This window comes from Cucurbita moschata, unplaced genomic scaffold (assembly GCF_002738365.1).
Source record: "Cucurbita moschata cultivar Rifu unplaced genomic scaffold, Cmos_1.0 Cmo_Scf00002, whole genome shotgun sequence".
NCBI classification, from domain to species: domain Eukaryota; kingdom Viridiplantae; phylum Streptophyta; class Magnoliopsida; order Cucurbitales; family Cucurbitaceae; genus Cucurbita; species Cucurbita moschata.
In genome coordinates, this window is record NW_019268518.1 from 6827772 (window position 1) to 6842257 (window position 14486).

The window sequence follows — 14486 nt, forward strand, 5'->3', positions numbered from 1 at the left end:
AGACGGATACTAATCATTTTAACTGAGTATATTTATATTAGTTATCATTTTTGTGTTTGGTTCTTTTTATAATTTGGAGTTTAATTTGTCTTGATCTAAAATAAATGTATTTTATTATTTTATTTTTCAATACTATATAGAAAGATAAATATTAATATTGTAAAAGAAAAAAAAATAATATTTGTGTTGCATATGTTTCATTTTTACTATATTATATATAAAAACGTTATATACTATATACTTTTATTTAGTATAGAATGTAAGTTTCTCCCTAAGTTTATATTCGTAGAGCACACTATTCCAAATTTAATATAAAATAAAAATTTGATAATTAGTGAGTGAATTAGAAAAAAATTGAATATAAAATAATTAACTTGGGAACAATGTGGAGAATTTGAGAGTTAAAATGGATTTTATTTATAAAGAAAAAAGGAAAAATGATCTTAATCGTACGGCCAGAACTCATCCATTTACTACGCCGCCCGGATCAATTGATCTGTCCTCGCTCGTCGTCATGGTCTGGCGGATCTTTTCCAATTTCCGGCTCCGGCAGATCTCTCTTGCAGTCGCTTTACCTTCTTCCGCTTATCCTTTTCCCAATTCAGGGTCCGAATGCTACTGACCCACTCAGGTACCTTTTCCAGAACCCGAATTTCTATCTTACTCCTCTTACCATTAGTTTCTTCTTATTTGGTTGATTACCACGTAGGCTGAACTAAACTGGAATGTGCTCGAATTATGGAAATTTTGAGCCTGTTTACAAAGTCCCGTTTGACTATTGAGTCTGAATTTGCTTTTCTCAATGCATGGTTTAAATAATGTTTGTTTGTTTGTTTTTTTTCAAAAATTTTAAATTTGAAAAGTTGCTTGGTGCTTACAAATGATTTCCTGGTAATTCTAGTAGCTGTACTTGCCTCTAATAGGACGCTGGCTCATTTATATTTGCTGTCAAATTTTCGGCTTCCGTTTTCACAATTTGCATCTAATTTCCATTCGATTGGTGTTTTGATGTTGCTGATACAGTACGTTGAAGCCTTGCGTAATAATTTATGATAAAGGAGCTTGGACAAGAGTGCTGATTACAAGAAATTAAAGAAGTTCAAATGTCCACCCCAAATTTGTTGTACTGAAAAATACATTAACGTCAACTTGATGATGCTGTTTTAGTTTTAATACAACTTGGATATGTATTCTTCTTCATATTCAGAATTTCTAGACGGCAGTTCCTTGGATTAGTATCTAACCCTACAATGTTATGCAATGAAGTCGCTTGTAGATGGTTAATATCCTAAAGGTGGGCCTCTAGGGGAATTTGAAACCGGGTCCTAGATATGTTCCATGATTCTTACATTTAAAGCTTGAGATTTCTTTGAAATTATTGGATTCTAAGTCTGGTATTGATATTATTCAAATTGTATGTAATTAATTAAGTTCCTAGTCTACTTTTACCTGAAGCGTTCTTAGTGTTGTTATGGCGTTAACATGTGCCATTGCTACCTTTTATTGATAGGTGATACCGCCTGGGATTCAGTTTCTTCCTGCTGATTAAATCTACAGTTACCAAGTTAACTATTTGCTACAGAATTGTCCATTGTATCTCCATTTATGGGTACTGAGGATTTCATTGGACTGCCAGCTTCTGGTGATTCTGGTAATGATGACGAGAGTAATGAGTCTCTTAGCTGTAATGAAAGAAGAGAAGCTTATTCTCAATCAAGTATTTTGAAGTGCAAGGACGATGATGCAAGCATAAAGAGGGTTGAGCTTGAGGATGGACAGTTTGAAGATACGCATTGCATACCTCAATCTGACCTTAATGATGAAACACAACGTTCTGATTCGGATATGGAAATTGAGGATTTGAATAACCTCCCAGATTTTAGTAATACTAGAAGTAGAAATGGGAATAATACAATACGGACTGAAGCAGAATACCTGTCAGTCAACTCTGCAGATGAGAGCATACAACCAAGCAGAGAGCTCTTGCAGCAGAATGAACTTCGTCAGAGATATGGAGATGTTTATGATGCTGAAAGTAGAAATTTTGAAAAGGATTTGGTTGGTAATTCATCCTTCTTGAAAACTGGTGGTCAATTGTCTGTAACCAACAGAGTTTCAATTGAGTTGAATGGATTTAACTCTGGAGTGCCCGTTGAGAATGGTTTGTCTCCATCCCATCTTGGAGGCCCCAGTAAGATTCACAGGAGTGGTGGTAGTTGGGTTTTTTATTCTGAATCTTTCTCCTTTCGTGATTTACTTTCAAAAATTGATCCATAGCCTTATATGTCTGTGTGCATATATATTATCTTTTTAAGGCATATCCTATTCTAATTTTCTATAATTTACAAGGTTTTAATTGTGTTACTAAGAGTTATTTTTCTATTTATCCAGCAATATCAGGTGTGAAAAGACCAAGGACAGCAATGGATGAGCAACAGCCTTCAGTGCACATCGTGTATAATTCTTTAACAAGGTTGGCTGTGTAACTGGTGCTGCAAAATGAATCTATTTATTCTATTTAATAAAATGTAATATTTTGTTATAATTAAGAAACATTTATCCGTGCCAAACAGGGTAAAACATGGTGATATTGATTGCATTAGGATTTTAAGGGATTAGAGTGCTCCCAGTGTTACTGAGTAGAGAACTATCATCATTTGAATTTGTACATCCGAATAACTGATCAGTAGTGAGATGAAGCAATTTTCTGAAATTGATTTGTCATCGAAGCCCATATAAATTTTAAATTGTCATTGAACATTGTTCTCCTAGTTGGCAATTCACATCCCCCTAAAAATGTTTCTTCATTTCCTTCAAAATGTTCGATTGTAATACTTATTTTATCTTTTTTTTTTAAATTTTTTTTTATTTATTAATCCTGTTGAAGCTGATTTTCTTATAAAAAAAATTCAAATGTAATGTTGGTCAAACAACTTATAGATAAATTCTTTCAGCAACATAATTTGTAAGTTTCTAACTAGATTCATTTTCTCATTTCCAGAGCTAGTAAACAAAAGCTCGAGGAATTATTAAAGCAGTGGTCTGAGTGGCATGCTCAACAAGGTTTTCTATGCCAAGTAAGCCTCATCCGTCAGTGCTGCTTGCTTTGCAGCTAATTTCTCTGATTTATTGTTCAAGATGTAGTTATATACAATCTTGTGGAGTTTAGAATTAACTATTTTCTATCTAATTTTGTTGAATAGTTAAATAGAGGCTTACCCATCTGTACACAAGTGTTTTTCTGTTTATGCTTTCTCTTCACAATTGATATTTTCTAAATTTAAAGTTCACCATCTTGAGTTATTGTTCCTGTTTCAACTTTCTTAAAATGAGGCTCTTAATCTTTGACTTTGAATGAAGAAGCAAGCAAGCCTCCAACGGTTGGCTAGTGGTCAAATGGTAAGCTATAGGTTGATGAGGTTGCTATCCTCTAAAATAAATGAAATCCCCTTCGCAGTGTGTCTTACAACCAGTGAACCTGAATGATGTGTATGGGTTTGTCTATACCATGTAGGTTCATATGAAGATTAACAAGTGTTGAGGAGAAAAACACTAGAGCTCAGTGAATCCATAATTCTAGTGAACTAATAAGTTTATGGAAAGCATGCTAAAGTTTTTCCAAGGATTCTACGGTGTAGCCGAGTCTAGGAAGGGCTGGTTTCTTGACTGCCTGGGTGCTTGTAAAATAAACTACCTAGTTAATTTGAATGAAAGTGATCTTATGAGAGTGTTTATTGTGGACTCTAATGTGTAGCCGAGTCTAGGAAGAACTGGTTTCTTGACTGGCTGGAGGATCGTAAAATAAACTGCCATGTTAGTTTGCACGAAAGTGATATTATGAGTGTTTATTGTGGACAAAATTCTTGAGTGTGCTGTCTGAAAACCTATATGTGCTGTTTAGTGCAATGTATGAATTAAACGTCTGGGGTGAATTAGATTCTACAAAGGTAATCCCTCGTATTTCTAAACCTTATCGTCCTTCTGAAATCCATTTTCTTCTTTTTAACATTTCATGGAAAATCTGTATTAAGTCCTTTTAGTTGGTAAAAATTATATATATATATATTTTTTCATTGGATGAGTATTTTGGCTTTTTGTCTGTTTTTGGTGGGGAGGTGGAGTAATTAATTGAATTTGTTTTTTTCTCTGCTCAGGATGATAAAGAATCTGAAAATCTAGAATCTGGAGAAGAGACATTTTTTCCTGCTCTATTTGTTGGCACAAAGAAGATTTCATCCGTGGTGACTATCCTGTCCTTTCGTCCATAATCGTTTATATCTGAGATTGTTTACCTATGTTTATATCACTTTTGAATGGCGATTCTATTTTTGGGTTTAGTTAGCAGCTATTATTGTAGGCATTGGATCATTGTTTCCTGTTCTTTTACTTCCTTCTATTTATATCTTTTGTGCCAAGTCTCAACTTGAGAGGAAAAGTTACAATCTGGCCTTCCTTTTGTCATTCTTGAAACATTCTTATTTTATGTTTGTTTGACCACAGACCATCGTGTTTGAACAATTGAATTGCTGATAGTAATCAATAGATATATGTTTGACAAACTCACTAGATGGCTTGCTTTTAGTAACATGTGAGCCGGGCGTGGAAACAAAGAAACTGATAACTTTGTGGATACACAATATGGGAATATGTTAACAAACTTTCTTTTTGTTCATGTTATTATTCTTCATTCAGTTTGACGCTGGAGGCAAAAACTAAATCTATTTTGCAAATTGGGAAGGTTGGAAGGTCTTTTGTAAACACCATGGATTTTACATTCTTCTTGTAAATTTCACTCATCAATAAAATTGTTTCTTATCATAAAAAAAAAAAAAAAAACTAAATCTATTTTCCCTTATGGTTCTTTGTATATATGGTTGTGTAAAGAATTTGTGAATGCTTTATTAGTTTTTTTCCTCTCTTGTTTTCTTAGCTACTTTCTGTATTTTCCTTCTTAATCGTTGTTTAACTGCAGACTTTCTGGATTGACAACAAAAAAAGTGAACAGCAGCAAAGTTTTATTCCTTTAGACGATAATTCTGTGCCACTATATGATCGGGGATTCACTTTAGGACTGACTTCAGCCAATGATTCGAGTAATACGGAAGGGTAAATTCTCTTTATTCACCATTGTTGGATGAAATATTTTAGTGGGTTACCCTTCCTAGTTTTGGACTATTACATGAAAAGAACAGGAAACAATGATCCAATACCAATAATTAATTCGCATGTATGTTGCAAATATGTTGCCTAGAGTGCAATTAGTGGATATGTTATTTTAGAACTCTATTCATTTTTTGCTGTAATCAGGTAATCTGGTTACAGTGCACCAAGTTTAAAGGATTAGAAACTTCTACCTAATGCCATACAAGGACCACTCGTATCAGTCTTATAGTGAAGTTAAGGCTAATTGACAATACTTTGTTATCATTGTAGTGAGTCAGAAGCTTATTTATTCATGAAATTTGAGTTGATGAGTTGAGCTAATAGCAAGGGACAAGAAAATATTAAGAAGTAAAGGTAGCTTTATATTAAAAATGAAAACTAGTCCTTGATTTCCATGTTTTCCATGTCAATGGAAATGATGGGATTCTTTGTAATAGTTCATATCTTTTTAGTCTAGTAAAGAACATTAATATTAATACGGGTGTATACTTGGGTTTGCATGATGTTTAGGTGCCTTCCATTAGTGCTTTGTTAATCTTTTGCCCTTTTACTACAGCACTTTGAACTTGTTTTTTCCTTTTTCTTTTTTCTTTGGCAAAATTTTTAGAGGTCAGAAGATAATTGATGATGCTAGCCGATGTTTCAATTGTGGTTCTTACAATCATTCCTTAAAGGATTGCCGGAAACCTAGAGATAATGCTGCAGTTAATAATGCCCGCAATAAGTCTAAAAAACATTATAGTTCTGGCTCACGCAATTCAACCCGATATTATCAGAATTCACGCGGTGGGAAGTATGATGATTTGAGGCCAGGAGCTCTTGATGCTGAAACACGGCAATTGTTAGGTCTCAAGGTATTATAACTATCTCGTTCTTAAGAATTATTTCCTTCATGGCTTGTCAATAGGAAAGCAAATAATAATTTAATACTGACCGCAGTATTACAATTAATAACTTCGACTCCAATTTGGTTGCATGTGATTACCATTTGATTGTGTGCTTGATGTTCTTTTCTCCCAAGAGCATATCCATGAGAGCTCTGATTTTTTTTTTTCAGCTCATGGTTTCCATAGTTAATTCATTTTGAGTGGAACAGAATGATCCTATAGAAGGTGTAATGTGCATAGCCATTTGAATTGGCAATTTAAGATAATTTGGAAGTCATGTCAAATTAGGATGTTTTCCACAATAGAAGAATTATCAACTAATGTGTGTGTGTGTATATACATACATATATAACATACATACATCTAATATCTATATCTATATCTATATATATATATATGTTGCCTCAGGAGCTTAGAATACGGACTCCAATTGGCTAATATGAAAAAGGGGCTATAGTATAAAAGGGTCCAGGTTAAGTCCCTTTGGATTTCTTGTCGGATTTACTCGGGCTGTCTACTTCTGATGTGAACTTACCCCTTTCTGAGCATCTATTCTTTTTTGCCTTACTGATAGTTGTCCTTTTGGATCTTAGGAGTTTATGATTCTCCTAAAGAAAAACTAGGAATTTGAGGGCTTAGGTTGTCTCTTGGTCTGTTTGGCTCTTGATGTCATCTGCCATAAATAAACAGTTTTCGAGATTAAATAGGTACAAACAAAAGTTTAGAAATCAATGAAGATTGGTGTATGGTTTGAAAATTAAACGCATAATTTAGTACGTATTTTCAAATAGGAAATTTTGATCTATACACGTAAACTTCATGAGTTGGAGTCATATGTGGTTACTGTTTTGATATTCTATTCACTATTCAGGAACTTGATCCGCCCCCTTGGCTTAACAGAATGAGAGAGCTGGGATACCCACCGGGATATCTAGGTAATTACATTACGTTATCAATGCTGCTTTCAATTCAGTCATTACATATAGTTCTTTTAATATTTTATCGTCTTCGTACCTTCTTTTGTTTTTATCAATGAGAGGTGCTACTTCCATTGCCAAAAAAAGAAATTATTTTTGTGGCAGCATTTTGTGTTTTCTTAACTCAGATTCCATTACAATTAACAGTTGTTTTTTAGTTATTATCTGCCTGATGCATTTCTCAGTGTTTCCTGCTGCATTCGACTTGTGAGAATTCTCGTGAAATATTTCCTCTTCCTGATTTTATGTCGTCATCTCTTCAGGATAAACTTTAGGGTTTTGTTGCTCAATGCTTAGTAGAGTAGTTCTTGGGAGATTTGAAGGGAGAGGATAAGGGAGGTTACATCTTTGGAAAATACTTGGATTCGTTACTTGTTTCTTCCGCTTTGAGCCATTCGACCATCAATTTTGTGATTAGTCATTCTTTCTTCTGTGCTTATTGGAGATGTTCTTGGTTTGGGGGTTCTGCTATGTAACCGCTTAAGTCCACCCCTAGCCGATGATGTTCTTTTTGATCTCTTCCTTTTGAATTTCCCTTCAAGGTTTTAAAAATGCGTCTGTTAGGGAGAGGTTTCCACACCCTTATAAAGAATGTTTCGTTTTCCTCCCCAACCAATGTGGGATCTCACAATCCACCCCCTTTGGGGGCATCGCGTCCTCGCTGGCACATTACCTGGTGTCCACCCCTTTGAGGCTCAGCATCCTGCTGGCACACCGTCCTGTGGCTGGCTCTGATACCATTTGTAATAAACCAAGCCCACCGCTAGCAGATATTGTCCTCTTTGGGCTTTCCCGTTCGGGCTTACTTTCAAAGTTTTTAAAACACGTCGGCTAGGAAGAGGTTTCCACACCCTTATAAAAAATGTTTTGTTCCCCTCTCCAACATGGAGAGATATCATATGGGAGTGTAGGTTTGACGAAATAAACCATCCAGCAGGACAGGATACAGATATTCCAACTTACCGAACCTGATTAGGGTTACAACATAGCTAACCCTAGAATGATGCCAAATTGAATCTAGGTTTCCTGACTAGAAAAGATGATAAATCTCTAACCATTTTAATAACAAAAATGAAATAAAGAACTCCTCTGCAGTGTTATGTTCACTATTTAATAGCAGTAAAAAACTTGTTATCTTTCAGATCCGGAAAATGAGGATCAGCCGTCAGGGATTACAATATTTGCTGATGAGGAAACAGACGAAAAGGAAGATGGGGAAATTACTGAGACAGAGTATAGTAACCCACGAAAGAAGATGAGTGTTGAATTTCCTGGCATAAATGCTCCAATCCCAGAAAATGCAGATGAAAGACTTTGGGCTGCTGAACCTTCAAGTTCAGGTCTTCCTAGAAACTGGTCGAACCAGCGCTTGAACCATCATACAGATTATGATGGGAGGGGGAATGATCACTCTCAACCACGATGGTCCCGGGATTACAGAGACGACGGACCTCCAGGCGTTGACTCGGTAAAAAGTCCTCCCATGTCGTTCACTCCGAGGTATGGTGGTCAAGATTTTAGTTACGACTCCCAAAGTTCAAGGGGTACGTCAAGGACCCCAAATTTGGGGAGGGTCCACTCAGATAGAGGTAGAAGAAGCCCAGTGCATGACGACGATTACTCGAGATATGGCTCTCAGAGTTCTCCGCTGTTTTCACCACCAAGAAGACGCTGATATTTGGAGATTAATAGCCAGGCTTTGTAGAAATAAATACCTTCTGAAGGAATTGAGGCTGTGAAGTGAAATAGGTTTGACATCCTTATTTCAAAGCTGGTGAAGATCAGGTGACTTGAATTTGAAAGAATTATTTGTGGAAATAAACTAGAGATAGAGAGCCTGTATAGAAGAATCATATATGGGTGAGTCTTTGAAATCAGTTGCTGAATTTTTGACTTTCTGCTGTATATGGGTTATTCACTTGTACTGATTTCTCATGCTCCATACTAGCTTAGCTGCAATGGATTCTTGGGCTACCTTCAGATCTTCCTGCTCCCCATGGATATGAGCTTCAGTTTCTAATCTCCCATTTTTCAACCACTCCTCAGAGCCGAGCTTCACCCAGCCCGCATTTCCTTTTCTTGAAGGGGGCCAAAGTGGTTCGGGGGCATCAGCGATCAGAAGGGGTTTCTTTCGTCTGATAGAGAAGTGACTATTAAAAGGTTTGAAAAGAGGAGCATGAAGGAGCGAAGCAAGCTGTGAGACCCATAGGTAATCTCAGCCGTATCTTCTCCGCCTCGAGATTCCTCTCCTTGGATTTCATAGGCCATTCTCTTTGTTCAAAGCTTTGAACTTTGCATCATAATTTGCCTCTTTCTCCTTCAACTTCTCCATTCTCTTTTCCAGAGCCTGCTCTGTTTTATAACAACCTTTTATGCCATGTGCTTGATTTCAGCTTCCTTTTATCTACTTCAGACACTTCGTTTTCCAACTCTTCATCCAAAAGATTTAATCTTTTGATCGATTTTTAATTTAAACTCAGACTTTAGAAGGAAAGGGTCCGAGTGATGAGTGTCTTTAATCTAAAAGACACTCGTAAAGCTAACATGATTTGTTACATGCCAAAGAAAGAAGAGATGAGACAGACAATCAAAGGTTGCAACGGGACTATCATAGAAAAACCCTCCTGTATCTCTTCCTAGACCAGGATAGCTTTGTGTTCATCAACGAGCTTTAATAATATTAGACTATTTGAGGTGTCATTAGTACAATTTATTTAGACAAAGACACATCTCTTTAATTAAAAAAAAAAAATTAAATATTCAAATTCTTAGTTCGAGAGTCGAAATTATAATATGTATATAATATTAATAAGAAAAGTCCTAATATCTTTATTCCAAACCAAACTAGCCTCTGCGCTAGAATTAAAAAAAGAAGTTATAGGGATAAAAAATGCACTTAGGAATTAATTTTGAGACTAATTTTGAGGGAATCTGAATCATTTTAAAAATTTTATTTACAAAAATTATTAAAAGTCGATTATTATAGAATTTGATACTTTTTCTTAACAAATTTTAAATTTTAAATTTTTTTTCTTTTTAAAATTTCAATTTTATCCTATTTAAGATTAATTTGAATATAAAATTCTATCCCTCAAAATTAATTAAAAAAATGTATTCAATTTTGATAGTATATCTACTTTAATCATTATAATTAAATAATAATAATTTAATATTTGTAAGTATTTAATAATTTAATATTTGTAAGTATTTTCTTTTTTTAAAGTATATTATATTAAGAAGAAAAATCTCGATTCCTTAATCCAAAAGTCAACGTAAAGCAAAACCTTTTTTTTTTTTTTTTTTTCTTTGAAATATTCTATACTAAAATTAAGCCTAAATTTCCATTCCATCTCACCAATGGCGATGAGTGACTCGAGATCTTAGGGAGGGATCAACGTCTGAAATTTCATTCGATCAGTGTTTTTCTTTAATGCAGCTGAAATTGGCTTCGAATTTGCCCACGATTTCCTCCATTGAAGATCCTAATACTCCAATTCTTTCCCCCACTATCTCATCAACTGAAGAACCAATGGCGGTTCCCGCGGTTCAGTTCCCGATCTTCATGGCCGTGAGAGTGCTCGGGATGGTTGTGGCAACTCTCGTCTTCATGTGGACCTTGCACTTCCGTGGAGGATTGGCGCTTATATCAGATAACAAGGATCTCATCTTCAATGTAATTAGCAATTTCCTCTATATTCACAAATTATTTTGCTCTTCCGTGTGTTGTTCTTTTCCCTCTTTTTTCCGATTTCTGAATTGATGCGCATGTTCGATGGGTCTTGAGTTAATTTAGTTTTCCGTGGTCTTTCTGCTTCGGATTTTGGATTTGGATGTTTGAAATTTGAGCACCATTTGGCTTGTCACCAGCAGAAATGTTTGGAATGAAATTAACGGTGCTCACTACTCGCTCACCATTGTTAGTTCTTCTCAGCTTCAGCCTGAAATGGCTGTTTAATGTACTCGTGTAGTTTTGAATTGTATGCTCTAAACCCATTGATGATGCATGCGTAGAGTAATTGGGTCTATTATTTCTGGGGTTTGGAGTATTGGTGACAAATTTAGAGATGAATTTTGAATGGCTGGTCATGTCTGGTGGGCAAAAGAAGTCATATGCATATAGAAATCTTTTACTGTCAGCCATCTGTGATCTGCATTTCTTTTCAGTTGCAAAAAGATGGGAGATAATGCAAAATAGAATTCATTCTTTACATGTGGCTCCAATCATCAAGGTCAATAGAATTTTTTGTTATTGACACAGCTTAGCTCGAGTAACATTTAGCTATCTACTTTTATTTCTTGTGCCTCTTATATGAATCTAGTAACAAGCATGGTTCAATCTTAGTATCTAAATTATTTTTTAATGCATATCTTCATAGAATTGTTTATTTTATATTGATGGTAATCCTAGTGGAGAGTGTTTGTGTGAGATCCCACGTCAGGTTGGGGAGGAGAATGAAGCATTCTTTACAAGGGTGTGGAAACCTCTCCCTAGTAGACACATTTTAAAAACCTAGTTCGAAAAGGAAAGCCCAAAGAGAACAATATCGGCTAGCGGTGGGTTTGGGCTGTTACAGTTTGTTTGCTCCCATTCTAGAACTCAACTTAAATAATGCATCCGATGGTCTTGTACGTTTATAAGTTTGGTCTTGTAGTGGATAGAACCCAAGGATATGAGCATAGTATTGAAATGGTATTGTCATGAAGACTTTTGGATCTAATGATGTCACGCGAGGGAAACATGATTATTATCTTTGCTGTTGATATATTCTATATGCTTTACATAATAGAAACTTTAATTTTTAATTCTTTTTGTCCTTTTATTTTCCTGTTTATTTGGTGAAGTTGCTCCTGTTTTGTAGGTCCATCCTGTTCTTATGGTCATTGGACTCATACTTCTAAATGGTGAAGGTAAATATCTTTTTTCTTTGGACTTAAATTGTAGTTTGAAGCACTAGTTTACACACGTTTGTGTTCTTCTTCCATTGTGGTTTTGATGCGATGGTTTGTATTTGACTATTTGAATGCATATGTAGACTGTGAAAATATGATGCTACTATATTAAAAGTGAGAAATCACGAATTCTTTTTTTATGGGAAACAAAATGCATTTGATAAGAGATATGAAATTACAAAAAATAAGGGGGGAGGAAAGGCAAATCACGTTTGATATAAATAAGTGTTTTTGTGGGCTACGGGTGGAGGGTTATGAGATCGTTCACTCAATCCCGGGGAAAGAACTCCTTGAGCCTTAGTTGGAAGCTAAACCAAAGCTAAGCTTGTAGGCTTGCAGAGAAAGTCATTTTACAGGTATATCCCTGAACAAGCCAAGAAAGTTATGAAAACCTCTTTCAGTTGGCACAAAGATAAGAAGGTTGTAAAAAAAAAAAAAGGCTCTTACTAAAGAGCAAGTATTTGCCTTTCTCTAAAGAGACATAACAGCGTTGGAGAGTTGGAACTAGTAGATTGTAATTTAAGTGGCTCTTTTGATCTAGAACATTCAATGTGCTCAATTTTTTCTTCCCTGGGTGGTGGCGTGTAGAGTTGTATGAGAGAGATTGGTACTGTTGTTACTAGTTACTACTGAATGGTTATTGCTTACTGAATGGTTTTTGTTGTTGAGAAAACTGGGATAATGGGCAAGGATCTTAACAGTATAAAACATTTGCTAGGCTTTGTCACGTAGGTCTTAGGTTTTGTACAGGAAACGTGTTATTTTACAAAACGTGCTAGAGGTCAGGTTTAGAATCATGTATGAAATATGTATCCTGAAATCATTCACAAACTTGAGTTAAAGTTAATTCTCCTACCATTCTGGTGCGTTCAATGGTTTTGTTCACCGTGCTTAGATGTATTGATGCAGCAATGTTGGCATACAAGACAGTCTCAGGAACCAAAAATTTCAGAAAACTAGTTCATCTTGCAGTACAGTTTGTTGCATTCTGTTTAAGCCTGATTGGCATATGGGCTGCCCTGAAGTTCCACAACGACAAAGGAATCGAGAACTTTTACAGTTTGCATTCATGGTTGGGTCTAGTTTCGATCTTTCTGTTCGGCTTCCAGGTTCGTAAATTGCAATTTCTGCTGGTGTGATGGTATGATTTATTTTTTGAGCCCGCTTGTTGAGCTATAACTCATTAGGATGACGCCATTTGAACAGTGGACTGCAGGATTTGTAACCTTTTGGTACCCTGGCGGCTCCAGAAACAGCAGATCGACTCTATTGCCATGGCATGTTTTCTTTGGTGTTTACATATATGGCCTTTCCATTGCTACAGCTGTTACTGGCTTGTTAGAAAAAGCTACATTTCTTCAAGTTAGCAAGGTGATTTTACGCTATTCCAACGAGGCGTTGCTGTTAAATTCGTTGGGTCTCCTCATTGTTCTTCTGGGTGGTCTTGTAATTCTCGCGGTTATCGCTCCATCGAATGGCAAAGGTGACATTTTCAGGGGGCCATCAGAATAGGATGAAGAAGCTAATGGAAATGGAACAAGGATTTTTGTTGCGTGACGGATCTTTCCTGCTGTAAACATATCAGAATTGAACTTGCGTAACACAAAAATCACATCCTAGGTTGAGAAGCAATGAGAAGCAAACAGATTCTTTAGTTGAGAATAAGATGTTATATGTTGTCTTTTCACGTGAGCTATACTCATTTTGGCAATTAAGCTTCGATTGATATCTAAAAATTTATGCACCAAAAGCATGTTGAGCAGTTTTGTTCATAAACATCGAAAGCTAAGAAAATTTGTAGTACAATGGTATTACACCTTCAATTTTCATTAAAAAAAAACGTCGTGCAACGTTATTTTATTTGATGGATGTCATACCATTCTAATACTAGCAAAATATCAATATTGATAAAAAAAAAAAAAAAATCCAAGCTTAGAAAAGTTCATATCTAGTAGTTCAGTCCATTTCAAAAAAGTTGAATATTTTAGTACTGAAAGTTTAGAAACATTCAAAATCAGACAACACTCACAGAAAGCTATAGTTCACTATTTATAAGAAATCAGATAAAAAGTTGGGATAGCAAACAGATCATAGAACTATGAAGCTAAAAGTTCAACTGATAAGAAGAAAACATGTCATGACCAACAAACAAACAGATGTGCCAATAAAAAGAGGGGTAAACTAAGGCAATGATATGGCTGTCTGATGGACTGTCTTCTGGATGTAGCGGCCATTTGATTACATGAAACTTGGGCAAACAGGTCCTTTGGAAAGACCAAGGCGTACTTCAATTCCATGGTGCATGTCCAATGGCCTCAAAGATTCAGACTCCCTTGGGTCTGCAAATAACATTGACATAGGAAGTTGTAAATAAACACCAGCAGAGACTATTATCTAAAGTGGGTATATATATAGAATAATGAAAACACGGCGAGATAGGACTAGAAAACACAGCTTCATTATGTTAAGTTAAAAAAAAAAAAAAAAAAAAAAAGGGGGAAAAAAAAAA

General features: G+C 35.5%; 3 protein-coding genes across 9 annotated transcripts in view; 2 read left to right on the forward strand and 1 right to left on the reverse strand.

Annotated features, from left to right (window-relative positions):
- Positions 1 to 408: 408 nt before the first annotated feature.
- LOC111462629 lies at positions 409 to 9487 on the forward strand. Of its 7 annotated transcripts, none has more exons than XM_023106289.1 (10): positions 409 to 631; positions 1511 to 2215; positions 2392 to 2473; positions 3002 to 3077; positions 4155 to 4241; positions 4973 to 5106; positions 5771 to 6017; positions 6922 to 6985; positions 8170 to 8887; positions 8976 to 9487. In XM_023106289.1, exons 2-9 carry the CDS (start codon positions 1606 to 1608, stop codon positions 8700 to 8702), a joined length of 1833 nt encoding a protein of 610 aa, XP_022962057.1. In that variant the 5' UTR covers positions 409 to 631; positions 1511 to 1605; the 3' UTR covers positions 8703 to 8887; positions 8976 to 9487. The 7 variants fall into 7 exon arrangements, with proteins under 7 accessions (XP_022962057.1, XP_022962074.1, XP_022962064.1 ...); XM_023106306.1 differs by having other exon boundaries at positions 8981 to 9487; XM_023106314.1 differs by having other exon boundaries at positions 410 to 631; positions 1511 to 2212.
- Positions 9488 to 10312: 825 nt separating this feature from the next.
- Positions 10313 to 13673, forward strand: LOC111458185 (probable transmembrane ascorbate ferrireductase 2). The gene is made up of 4 exons (XM_023100690.1): positions 10313 to 10700; positions 11887 to 11935; positions 12887 to 13086; positions 13184 to 13673. The coding sequence occupies exons 1-4, from the start codon at positions 10458 to 10460 to the stop codon at positions 13487 to 13489; spliced, it is 798 nt and encodes a 265-aa protein (XP_022956458.1). The 5' UTR covers positions 10313 to 10457; the 3' UTR covers positions 13490 to 13673.
- Positions 13674 to 13991: 318 nt separating this feature from the next.
- LOC111458201 (cyclin-B1-2-like) overlaps positions 13992 to 14486 on the reverse strand; it is a 3256-nt gene continuing 2761 nt past the window's right edge. Inside the window, exon 4 of the mRNA XM_023100715.1 lies at positions 13992 to 14316. Within this exon, the coding sequence (XP_022956483.1) occupies positions 14216 to 14316 (101 nt within the window). The 3' untranslated portion in view covers positions 13992 to 14215. The remainder of the gene's footprint in view (positions 14317 to 14486) is intronic.

Coding starts and splice junctions, on each gene's coding strand:
- LOC111458185 (XM_023100690.1), top strand. CDS start 10,458: ATGCAGCTGAAATTGGCTTCGAATTTGCCCACGATTTCCTCCATTGAA. Junction 10,701..11,886: donor ACAAGGATCTCATCTTCAAT/GTAATTAGCAAT, acceptor CCTGTTTTGTAG/GTCCATCCTGTTCTTATGGT. Junction 13,087..13,183: donor TCTTTCTGTTCGGCTTCCAG/GTTCGTAAATTG, acceptor CCATTTGAACAG/TGGACTGCAGGATTTGTAAC.
- LOC111462629 (XM_023106289.1), top strand. CDS start 1,606: ATGGGTACTGAGGATTTCATTGGACTGCCAGCTTCTGGTGATTCTGGT. Junction 3,078..4,154: donor AACAAGGTTTTCTATGCCAA/GTAAGCCTCATC, acceptor TTCTCTGCTCAG/GATGATAAAGAATCTGAAAA. Junction 6,018..6,921: donor GGCAATTGTTAGGTCTCAAG/GTATTATAACTA, acceptor TTCACTATTCAG/GAACTTGATCCGCCCCCTTG.